Source organism: Brassica napus, unplaced genomic scaffold (assembly GCF_020379485.1).
Source record: "Brassica napus cultivar Da-Ae unplaced genomic scaffold, Da-Ae ScsIHWf_2155;HRSCAF=2808, whole genome shotgun sequence".
Taxonomy (NCBI): domain Eukaryota; kingdom Viridiplantae; phylum Streptophyta; class Magnoliopsida; order Brassicales; family Brassicaceae; genus Brassica; species Brassica napus.
Genome location: NW_026015563.1, coordinates 1 through 12500, shown reverse-complemented (window position 1 = coordinate 12500; position 12500 = coordinate 1). Strand labels below are relative to the sequence as shown.

Here is a 12500-nt window from a genome sequence, read left to right as displayed (position 1 = left end):
AATCACTTCTTTAAAAGATTTTATACTAGACTTTTTTTCGATTTTTTTTTTTTTTTCATATTTCCACTTCAAATATAAAAAGAAAATATATCGATTTTTTTTATAGAATTGTGATTAGAATATGAATATAAATGTAAAATAAAAAAATGATATAGAATGCTATAGAAAAAAATAAAAAATCTTATAAGCTAGTCATACCATTTGATTATATTGACAATTTTAAAAAACTGATCATACTATGATCATAGTATGATGGCGGTTGAGCAAGTATGCCCCCATCGTCTAGTGGTTCAGGACATCTCTCTTTCAAGGAGGCAGCGGGGATTCGACTTCCCCTGGGGGTAGGGTACTACGAAAGGAAGTTGATCATGGATTATCCATAAAGTTCGAATAGATTCTTCCTGGGTCGATGCCCGAGCGGTTAATGGGGACGGACTGTAAATTCGTTGGCAATATGTCTACGCTGGTTCAAATCCAGCTCGGCCCAATAATTCGCTGTCTACATAACCTTTTTTGTTTTGCATAATTGACAGAGAAGGGTAAGAAAAAAGTCAAATATCTGGGTATATTTCGACTTTACTTTTTTCTTTATTTCTTGTGGCTCGTTACTTTTTGTTTCCATAAAAAATTACAATAAAAAATAGATTATCAATCGATTTTAGAATAATGCAAGGATTACTAGTAATCGGCCTTGATATCACTTTAGTGATATCCATATAGATATCAATATATTACTTGTGATTTTCTTTGTTACAAAACACTAATTTGAATCTAAAATTGAAATGATTATGATGAAATCATAAGAAGGAATATGTAAGCTACCCGCTTTATTTCCATGGGATTGTAGTTCAATTGGTCAGAGCACCGCCCTGTCAAGGCGGAAGCTGCGGGTTCGAGCCCCGTCAGTCCCGGCGGATTCAATTAAAAAAAAAGACATAAACTCCCCTTTTTGTTTCTGGGCAAGGGGATCAAAATGGTTTCGGTTATCTTTTTGTTTTATTTTTCTTTTTTCATCAAGCAAAAGAAAGGGGTATTTCTTTTGCACCAATTTAAAGACATATGTAAATTAGTATAATTATAATTATTGAGAGCATTCACCACTTCAAGAACGAGATACTGTATGGGGTTTCCTCTTTTTGTCAATTAATCTCCCATTAACTCGTGTAGGAAAATAAAATAGGATAGCGTATAATACGTTTGCCAAGAGTACCTATATATACTTTTGTTTCTATGAAGTCAAGGAAGTGAAAATAGTTCGAATCCAACCAAGTAAAGAGGATGTTTCAAAAAAAAAGATCAAATTAGTCTTCCCTAATGAATATGCTCTTTTTAAAGATTAGAGTCGATGTCGAAGAAAAACTCGTAAGAAAATTTAATATAGTTAATTTTTTGGAATATTTTCGTTTTTTTTTTTCGGGACTCGTCTTTATCACATTTCCTTTGTTTTACAAAAAGATCATAGACCCTTACAAAAACAAAATTTTGAAAATTTCAAATTGAAATTTCGTACTTGTTTTCTCTATTTGATTTCTATTGTTTATTTAAGGTTCTTTAGAAACTCTTTTTATAAACAATCGAAGTATAAAAGGTTTTTTATGATATTTCATCAGATGATTGTACAAGGAAAGTACTAGGTTGTAGAAAAGAAAGCGGTGAAAAAGAATCATAAATAAATAGTTTTTTATTGGATCAGGAATCTCATTATGTATTCGGTGTGGATAAAAGATCTTCCTATGTTATACTATTAAATTCTTGACGATGAATCGATTTTATAGCTCCGATATTGTTATTCATGATATTTCTTTCATTCGATATCATCGAAATCTAATTCATCTGAGTGAGTTTACAAGCGAAAGATTTCTCATCTCTATGGGATTAAATCCCGAGATATTCCAAAGAAAAAAAAATAAATAATAAACGATTTAATTATGGAAGTCAATATTCTTGCATTTATTGCTACTGCACTCTTCATTCTCGTTCCTACTGCTTTTTTGCTTATAATTTACGTAAAAACGGTTAGTCAAAATAATTAATTTGAATACAATTTGACTATCAATGACAAAAAAGGATGTCAATTTCTCGTCTTAAATGAAAGGAATGCATTAGATTCAGTAGTATCCTAAGGGGCCCGCTAGTATGGTAGAAAGAGATCTCTTTCTACCATACTAGCCATTATGGTTATTGTAATGTATAAAGATACAAGTGAAATATCTTAATATAAAGGAATCCACCCATATCTCTCTTTTTCTTTATAAATGTAAATATAAATTAATATAGAATATGAAATCTATGTACATACTTTCTCAATTTCATTTGTTTGTTTGATCCATTTAATACGGATAATCCGAATTCGATGGAAACCTCTTGAGATTTCGAAAGGGGGTTATCCCATGAATGGTTAACGGTATAAACTCTGATATCAAAAAATAAAATGAGTCAATAAAACAAAACATAAATCCAATTTCTAAAAAAAGATCTTAAAAAAAATTGCCGGCCGGTCTAGAAAACTAAAACAATTGATACAGGTTGATAGAGTTTGATTATTATCGCAATTAGGAGTACTTCTAGAGTCCACTTCTTCCCCACACTACGAGAGAGAGGGAAAATGTAAAAACTACCATTAAACCAGCCCATGCGAGACTTACTATATCCATGTGAATTCTGTCCCCTATGAATATGAAGAAACTTTTCCATTATTGTTCACTAATAATAGTGAAATCACTGGTGCAGAGTCAAAAAAAGGGAGAGATATTTGGTCACCATTGATGAACTACTCCAAAAAATCCACTTATCTTATACTGAGTTATTCTTAATTATAGAATTTCTAGTAGAATCGACAAGATGTAAACACAAGTAAACAGATACTTTTCGAAGTATCCAAAAAATCTGACTCATATGTAGAAAGAATAATCTTTTTTCTTTCTTTTATCGTTTTTTATTTTTATTTGAAGTAAAACGAAAGGCAATTCTTCATCTAATCTAATATTGATTGAATGTCTGAGCATTCCGACACTTTCATGAGTCTATATCCAAAGTATCTTAGATCCTTTCCAAAACTATTAATTTAATTCCCTCTCTGCCTATCCAATCTAATGGATTTCCCTCCACTCGTTTTAGTTTTCCTCTAATCTGATAGGTAAAACTTTAGGTTAGAGAATAGAACCTCGAGAGCCAGGGGCTTAGAATCACGAAAAGAAAGTATCAAGAGTCTTTTCCTACGTTTGTTATAGTTTTATAACAGGAGATTTCAAGTCTCCTGTTGAGGCGGCACCCGGATTTGAACTGGGGAAAAAGGATTTGCAGTCCCCCGCCTTACCACTCGGCCATGCCGCCAAAATGATTTGTACTAGATTCAAATTTTCTCTTGTTTTTTTTTCAACTCCGAAAAAAATATAGATTTTCAGTCACAAAATATAGAATCTAGTACAAATCAGAACCATTAACTATTGACTGTAAATTCATGACCTTTTTTGAATTCAAATTTACATTTTTTATTTCTAATAAGATAAGAAAATCATTAGAAATAGATTTATACCTAATCTATTTTGAGTTTTTTCAATTAAAAAGAAATCTTCTTCCATTTGAATTATAACACTAATAATGAGTATATGTAAACCCCAGAATCAGAACATACGTTACCTTGTATAGCTCTATAATGGGGTATTTTATCTCTCTAGGGATGCTTTTGAGGAGTAATTCTCAATAAATTTTTGTATTGAAATTTTTCATTGAATACATTGAAAAAAATTTTTAATTTTTGGTAGAGCACAGCATGTGCTGTTCCAAATAGAACTGTACCACAATAAAAGAAGAAAAAGAGACATATATATATACCTGTGCATTCTTTTTTATTTTAATAATAATTAAAATTAATAAATAAAAAAACATACGTTTTCTTACCTACTTCAATTCAATGATATTCTAAATATTCTATTCAAAATAGGTAAAAATCCATCTTTTTTCTGCAACTATTTTTTTGAACAATGAAATACAAATACATGAAAAAGTAAAGTGTTTAAAAAAAAGTTTTCTATTTCTTATATGTTTATCTGCTCGAACAGATCCTATCATGAATACCGTTTTTTATGGTATGCGATCGAATTGGAATATGTAATATCATAGGTGAAAATGAAATTACTTTTTTTCTAGTCGTTACAAAACTCCATAAGTTCCAGCGGTATTTCTAAATTCTGTTCCATTCGGATCTCTTTCTTATAAAAAAAATTCCAATTGAATCTAGTCTCCGTTCATACGGATTTCATACATTCCATATATCTTGGAGTTGGATAAAATTTCATGTGATTCAGTAAACAGAATAGAAATTCCATTATTGCTAGATCGAATTCTATCTATATGATTCGGTGAAGAATGAGATATGGGATTTTTAAAATAAACGGATAAATGATAAATTCAAAAAAGATGCTCGGGGATGGAAAAGAGGGAACATCTACAATACCCGGATTTAATCAGATACAATTTGAAGGGTTTTATCGGTTTATTGATCAGGGTTTAATAGAAGAACTTTCGCAATTTCCAAAAATTGAAGATATAGATCACGAAATTGAATTTCAATTATTTGTGGAAACATATCAATTGGTAGAACCTCTGATAAAAGAACGAGATGCTGTCTATGAATTACTTACATATTCTTCTGAATTATATGTATCCGCGGGATTAATTTGGAAAACCAATAGGAATATGCAAGAACAAAGAATTTTTATTGGAAACATTCCTTTAATGAATTCCCTTGGAACTTCTATAGTAAACGGAATATACCGAGTTGTGATCAATCAAATATTACAAAGTCCTGGTATCTATTACCAGTCAGAATTGGATCATAACGGGATTTCGGTCTATACCGGCACCATAATATCAGATTGGGGGGGCAGGCTAGAATTAGAGATTGATAAAAAAGCAAGAATATGGGCTCGTGTGAGTAGGAAACAGAAAATATCTATTCTAGTTCTATCATCAGCTATGGGTTCGAATCTAAGAGAAATTCTAGAGAATGTTTGCTACCCTGAAATTTTCTTATCTTTCTTAACCGATAAGGAGAAAAAAAAAATTGGGTCAAAAGAAAATGCTATTTTGGAGTTTTATCAACAATTTTCTTGTGTAGGTGGGGATCCTACAAGAGATGCTTACTTATAAATCTGATCATATTAGAGCTCGCCAAGAAGTACTTGGTACCACTATCATTGGAGGAACAATACCTAAACCAGAAGATGCTCCAGAATCTTTTCGATTACTTGTTCGAGAACTACGATCTTTGGCTCTGGAACTGAATCATTTCCTTGTATCTGAGAAGAATTTCCAGATTAATAGGAAGGAAGTTTAATCGGAATGAATCACAAAATTTCTTATATGATCGATCGGTATAAACATCAACAACTCCGAATTGGATTAGTTTCTCCTCAGCAAATAAGTGCTTGGGCCACTAAAAAAATACCTAATGGAGAGATAGTTGGAGAGGTGACAAAACCCTATACTTTTCATTACAAAACCAATAAACCGGAAAAAGATGGATTATTTTGTGAAAGGATTTTTGGGCCTATAAAGAGTGGAATTTGCGCTTGTGGAAATTATCGAGTGATCGGAGATGAAAAAGAAGACTCGCAATTTTGTGAACAATGTGGAGTTGAATTTGTTGATTCTCGGATACGAAGATATCAAATGGGATACATAAAACTGACATGTCCTGTAACTCATGTATGGTATTTGAAACGTCTTCCTAGTTATATTGCGAATCTTTTAGATAAACCTCTTAAAGAATTAGAAGGTCTAGTATACTGCGATGTGTGATTTGATCGAAATTTTTATTTTAAGAATGATAAACTCTCATCCCCTTCAATCAATTTGGGATGCCCTCGATCTGACATGTCTCTTGAAAAGAGTAACATGAAGCTCAGACTTGTGGGTGTATTCAATACTCCCAAATAACAAGGGCGATTGGTCTATGGTCGATTCAGTAAAAAAAAAGTACTTCAAATTGATAGTCGTACCTCGTGAAAAGAAGACCTTTTTTTTGTCGAATTAAGCATTCCCTTATCTTTCTAAACGAAAAGAAATTTGGTTTTTTATATTGAAGTAAACAAATATGTCATGGTTGGAGAAGTCTATACATCGCATATAAGCTTTAAGAATATTGTGGCATAACCATCGAGGTAACGCAGGACCTAAAAGATCGAATGGAACAATACATAGACAAATAAATCCCGTATGAATTCTAAGGCATTCCTTTCACTTAAGGTAAAAAGTATTCCGGCATTCGAAGGGAAGTAGACTACTCAAGAATTTGACATTTTTTTCTGTCGTAATTTTGAATTCACTAAAGAATCTAAATAGAAATCAAAGAAGAATTAATTGAATCAATGAAATGGTGGTTGGTTTGCACTGAGAACTTGAGTAAGGCGTAGATTCTTTTTGGGTTTTCACTTGATTTTATAAAATACAATTGGAAAGTGCGACCCCTTTCTTTATCTTTATTTGATATAACTACTTGAGCCGGATGAGAGGAAACTTTCATGTCCGGTTTTGAGGGGGGGAGATCATATAGTGGACCCTATCCCAATTTTTCTTTTGCTAGGCCCATAACGAAAAAACCTACTTTCTTACGATTACGAGGTTCATTTGAATATGAAATTCAATCCTGGAAATACAGCATCCCACTTTTTTTTACTACTCAAGGTTTCGATATATTTAGAAATCGAGAAATTTCTACTGGGGCGGGTGCTATCCGAGAACAATTAGCCGATTTAGATTTGCGAATTATTATAGAAAATTCGTTGGTAGAATGGAAACAATTAGGAGAAGAAGGTCCCACGGGGAATGAATGGGAAGATCGAAAAATTGTAAGAAGAAAAGATTTTTTAGTTAGACGTATGGAATTAGCTAAGCATTTTATTCGAACAAATATAGAACCGGAATGGATGATTTTATGTCTCTTACCGGTTCTGCCTCCCGAGTTGAGACCCATCATTCAGATAGAAGGGGGTAAACTGATGAGTTCAGATATTAATGAACTCTATAGAAGAGTTATCTATCGGAACAATACTCTTACTGATCTATTAACAACAAGTAGATCTACACCAGGGGAATTAGTAATGTGTCAGGAAAAATTGGTACAAGAAGCCGTGGATACACTTCTTGATAATGGAATCCGTGGACAACCCATGAGGGATGGTCATAATAAGGTTTACAAGTCATTTTCAGATGTAATTGAAGGAAAAGAGGGAAGATTTCGCGAGACTCTGCTTGGCAAACGGGTCGATTATTCGGGGCGTTCGGTGATTGTCGTTGGACCCTCACTTTCATTACATCGCTGTGGATTGCCTCGCGAAATAGCAATAGAGCTCTTCCAGACATTTGTAATTCGTGGTCTAATTAGACAACATCTGGCTTCGAACATAGGAGTTGCTAAGAGTCAAATTCGTGAAAAAAAGCCGATTGTCTGGGAAATCCTTCAAGAAGTTATGCAGGGGCATCCCGTATTACTGAATAGAGCACCTACTCTACATAGATTAGGCATACAGTCATTCCAACCCATTTTAGTGGAAGGACGCACTATTTGTTTACATCCATTAGTTTGTAAGGGGTTCAATGCAGACTTTGATGGGGATCAAATGGCTGTTCATGTGCCTTTATCTTTAGAAGCTCAAGCAGAGGCTCGTTTACTTATGTTTTCTCATATGAATCTCTTATCTCCAGCTATTGGAGATCCCATTTCTGTACCGACTCAAGATATGCTGATTGGACTCTATGTATTAACGAGCGGCACTCGTCGAGGTATTTGTGCAAACAGATATAATCCATGTAATCGAAAAAACTATCAAAATGAAAGAATTTACGAAACAAACTATAAGTATATGAAAGAACCCTTTTTTTGCAATTCCTATGATGCAATTGGAGCTTATCGGCAGAAAAGAATCAATTTAGATAGTCCTTTGTGGCTTCGGTGGCAATTAGATCAACGCGTTATTGCTTCAAAAGAAGTTCCTATCGAAGTTCACTATGAATCTTTTGGTAACTATCATGAGATTTATGCACACTATCTGATAGTAAGAAGTGTAAAAAAACAAACTTTTTGTATATATATTCGAACCACAGTTGGTCATATTTCTTTTTATCGAGAAATCGAGGAAGCTATACAAGGTTTTTCTCAAGCTTGTTCATATGATACCTAATAATATGGTATTCATAAAAAAAGAATTATAGGACACCCGTGTGAATTCGGACCTCTCCGAGTCAACTCGGACATAGTTCCTGACCTAAAAAATCAAGATCGAGAAAAGGAAGTTTTGCAATCATTGACTCAAACTCATTGTCGAATCCCATTCAGCAGAATATGGAGGTACTTATGGCGGAACGGGCCAATCTGGTATTTCACAATAAAGTGATAGATGGAACTGCTATTAAACGACTTATTAGCCGATTAATAGATCACTTCGGGATGGCATATACATCACACATCCTAGATCAAGTAAAGACTCTGGGTTTCCAGCAAGCAACTGCTACATCCATTTCATTAGGAATTGATGATCTTTTAACGATACCTTCTAAGGGCTGGCTTGTCCAAGATGCTGAACAACAAAGTTTGATTTTGGAAAAACACCATCATTATGGGAATGTACATGCGGTAGAAAAATTACGCCAATCTATTGAGATATGGTATGCTACAAGTGAATATTTGCGACAGGAAATGAATCCTAATTTTAGGATGACGGACCCTTTCAATCCAGTCCATATGATGTCTTTTTCGGGAGCTAGAGGAAATGCATCTCAAGTACATCAATTAGTAGGTATGAGAGGATTAATGTCGGATCCCCAAGGACAAATGATTGATTTACCTATTCAAAGCAATTTACGCGAAGGACTGTCTTTAACAGAATATATTATTTCTTGCTATGGAGCCCGTAAAGGAGTTGTAGATACTGCGGTCCGCACATCAGATGCTGGATATCTTACGCGTCGACTTGTTGAAGTAGTTCAACATATTGTTGTACGTCGAACGGATTGTGGCACTATCCGAGGGATTTCTGTGAGTCCTCGAAATAAAAGTCGGATGATGTCAGAAAGAATTTTTATCCAAACATTAATTGGTCGTGTCTTAGCAGACGATATATATATAGGTTCCCGATGTGTCGCCTTTCGAAATCAAGATCTTGGGATTGGACTTGTCAATCGATTCATAACCTTTGGAACACAATCAATATCTATTCGAACTCCCTTTACTTGTCGGAGTACATCTTGGATCTGTCGATTATGTTATGGCCGGAGTCCCACTCATGGTGACCTAGTTGAATTGGGGGAAGCTGTAGGTATTATTGCGGGTCAATCTATTGGCGAACCGGGGACTCAACTAACATTAAGAACTTTTCATACCGGTGGAGTATTTACAGGAGGTACTGCCGAACATGTACGAGCCCCTTATAATGGAAAAATCAAATTTAATGAGGATTTGGTTCATCCTACACGTACACGTCACGGGCATCCTGCCTTTCTATGTTATATAGACTTGTCTGTAATTATTGAGAGCGAAGATATTATACATAGCGTGACTATTCCACCAAAAAGTTTTCTTTTAGTTCAAAATGATCAATATGTGGAATCAGAACAAGTGATTGCTGAGATTCGCGAGGGAACATCCACTTTTCATTTTAAAGAGAGGGTTAGAAAATATATTTATTCTGACTCCGAGGGCGAAATGCATTGGAGTACTGATGTATCCCATGCACCCGAATTTACATATAGTAATGTCCATCTTTTACCAAAAACAAGTCATTTATGGATATTATCAGGAGGTTCTTGTGGATCTAGTCTAATTCTTTTTTCGATCCACAAAGATCAAGATCAAATGAACATACCCTTTCTTTCCGTCGAAAGAAAATCTATTTCTAGCCTCTCAGTGAATAATGATCAAGTGAGCAAAAAATTTTTCAGTTCAGATTTTTCTGATAAAAAAAAATCTGGGATTCCCAATTATTCAGAATTGAATGGAATCGTAGGTACTAGTCATTATAATTTCATATATTCTGCTATTTTTCATGAGAATTCGGATTTATTAGCAAAAAGGCGAAGAAATAGATTTCTCATTCCATTCCAATCGATTCAAGAGCAAGCGAAAGAGTTCATACCACATTCAGGTATCTCGATTGAAATACCCATAAATGGTATTTTCCGTAGAAACAGTATTTTTGCTTTTTTTGATGATCCTAGATACAGAAGAAAGAGTTCCGGAATTCTTAAATATGGAACTCTAAAGGCGGACTCAATCGTCCAAAAAGAGGATATGATTGAGTATCGAGGAGTCCAAAAATTTAAGACAAAATACGAAATGAAAGTAGATCGCTTTTTTTTCATTCCTGAGGAAGTGCATATTTTACCCGAATCCTCCGCCATAATGGTACAGAACTATAGTATCATTGGAGTCGATACACGAATCACTTTAAATATAAGAAGCCAAGTCGGCGGGTTGATCCGAGTGGAGAGAAAAAAAAAAAGGATTGAACTCAAAATATTTTCGGGGGATATCCATTTTCCGGACAAGACAGATAAGATATCCCGACATAGTGGCATCTTGATACCGCCAGGAAGGGGAAAAACAAACTCTAAAGAATCAAAAAATTTAAAAAATTGGATTTATGCCCAACGGATCACACCAACCAAGAAAAAGTTTTTTGTTTTGGTGCGGCCCGTAGCTACCTATGAGATAATGGACAGTATAAATTTAGCAACACTCTTCCCACAAGATCTCTTTCGGGAAAAGGATAATATTCAACTTCGAGTTTTCAACTATATCCTTTATGGAAATGGTAAACCAACTCGAGGAATTTCTGACACAAGTATTCAATTGGTTCGCACTTGTTTAGTCTTGAATTGGGACCAAGACAACAAAAATTCTTCCCTCGAGGAGGTCCGCGCTTTCGTTGTTGAAGTAAGTACAAAGGGTTTGATTCGAGATTTCATAAGAATTGGCTTAGTGAAATCCCATATTTCGTATATAAGAAAAAGAAATAATCCGCCGGATTCGGGATTGATCTCTGCAGATTCCGTGAATCCGTTTTATTCGCTTTCTCCCAAGGCTGGCATTCTTCAACAATCGCTTAGACAAAATCATGGAACTATTCGTATGTTCAGAAATAAGGAATCCCAATCTTTGTTAATTTTATCATCCTCTAATTGTTTTAGAATCGGTCCATTTAATCATGTAAAATATCACAATGTTATAAACCAATCAATAAAAAAAAAACCTCTAATTACAATTCAAAATTCGTCGGGCCCCTTAGGAACAGCCATTCAAATTTCGAATTTTATTCATTTTTGCCTTTACTAACTTATAATCAGATCTCTGTAATTAAATATTTGCAACTTGATAACTTCAAATATATTTTTCAAATAATTCACTCTTATTTAATAGATGAAAACGGAAGAATTTTTAATCTAGATCCATACAGTAACCTTGTTTGAATCCATTCAAATTGAATTGGTATTTTCTTCATCAAAATTATAACATTATTATTGTGAGGAAACGTCCACAATAATAAGTCTTGGACAATTTTTTTGTGAAATCTATGTATAGCCAAAAAAGAACCATACCTAAAATCGGGTCAAGTTTTAATTGTTCAAAGGGATTCTGTAGTAATAAGATCCGCTAAGCCCTATTTGGCTACTCCGGGAGCAAAAGTTCACGGGCATTATAGAGAAATTCTTTACGAAGGGGATACATTAGTTACATTTATATATGAAAAATCGAGATCCGGTGATATAACCCAAGGTCTTCCAAAAGTAGAACAGGTGTTAGAAGTCCGCTCGATTGATTCAATATCACTGAACTTAGAAAAGCGGATTAAGGGTTGGAACAGGTGTATAACAAGAATAAATTCTTGGAATTCCTTGGGATTCTTGATTGGTGCTGAGCTAACTATAGTGCAAAGTCGTCTATTCTTTGGTTAATAAGATTCAAAAGGTTTTATCGATCCCAGGGGGTGCAGATTCATAATAGGCATATCGACAATTATTGTACGTCAAAAACATCAAAAGTTTGGTTTCAGAAGAGGGAATGTCTAATGTTTTTTTACCTGGAGAATTGATTGGATTGTTACGAGCAGAACGCACGGGGCGTGCTTTAGAAGAAGCAATCTGTTATCGAGCCGTTTTATTAGGAATAACTCGAGCATCTTTGAATACTCCAAGTTTTATATCCGAAGCAAGTTTTCAAGAAACTGCTAGAGTTTTAGCCAAAGCTGCTCTTCGGTGGTCGTATCGATTGGTTGAAAGGCCTGAAAGAAAATGTTGTTTAGGGGGGTGATCCCCGCCGGGACCGGGTTCAACAACGGATTGGTGCATTGTTCACGGCAACATACCAATATTCTTTTTGAAAAAAAAACAACGAATATCTTTATTTAGAGGGAGATATGAGAGATATTTTATTTATCACAGGGAATTTTGTGACTCTTCTATTTACAAATCTGCCTTTTCTAATGAATGGAATAATTCCTTAA

At 34.4% G+C, this 12500-nt stretch overlaps 1 protein-coding gene and 2 non-coding genes across 3 annotated transcripts; 2 read left to right on the top strand and 1 right to left on the bottom strand.

Moving 5' to 3' along the window:
- The first annotated feature begins 837 nt into the window (after window positions 1–837).
- On the top strand, window positions 838–911 carry TRNAD-GUC. The gene has a single exon. It is a non-coding gene; the product is annotated as a tRNA-Asp (tRNA).
- A 2351-nt stretch (window positions 912–3262) lies between these two features.
- On the bottom strand, window positions 3263–3333 carry TRNAC-GCA. The gene has a single exon. It is a non-coding gene; the product is annotated as a tRNA-Cys (tRNA).
- Window positions 3334–6524: 3191 nt separating this feature from the next.
- LOC125600219 (DNA-directed RNA polymerase subunit beta'-like) lies at window positions 6525–10545 on the top strand. Its single transcript, XM_048773066.1, has one exon. The coding sequence runs from the start codon at window positions 6525–6527 to the stop codon at window positions 8181–8183; it is 1659 nt and encodes a 552-aa protein (XP_048629023.1). The 3' UTR covers window positions 8184–10545.
- Window positions 10546–12500: the final 1955 nt, after the last annotated feature.

What these genes read in the sequence shown, in the direction of transcription:
- LOC125600219 (XM_048773066.1), top strand. Translation starts at nt 6,525, where the DNA reads ATGTCCGGTTTTGAGGGGGGGAGATCATATAGTGGACCCTATCCCAAT.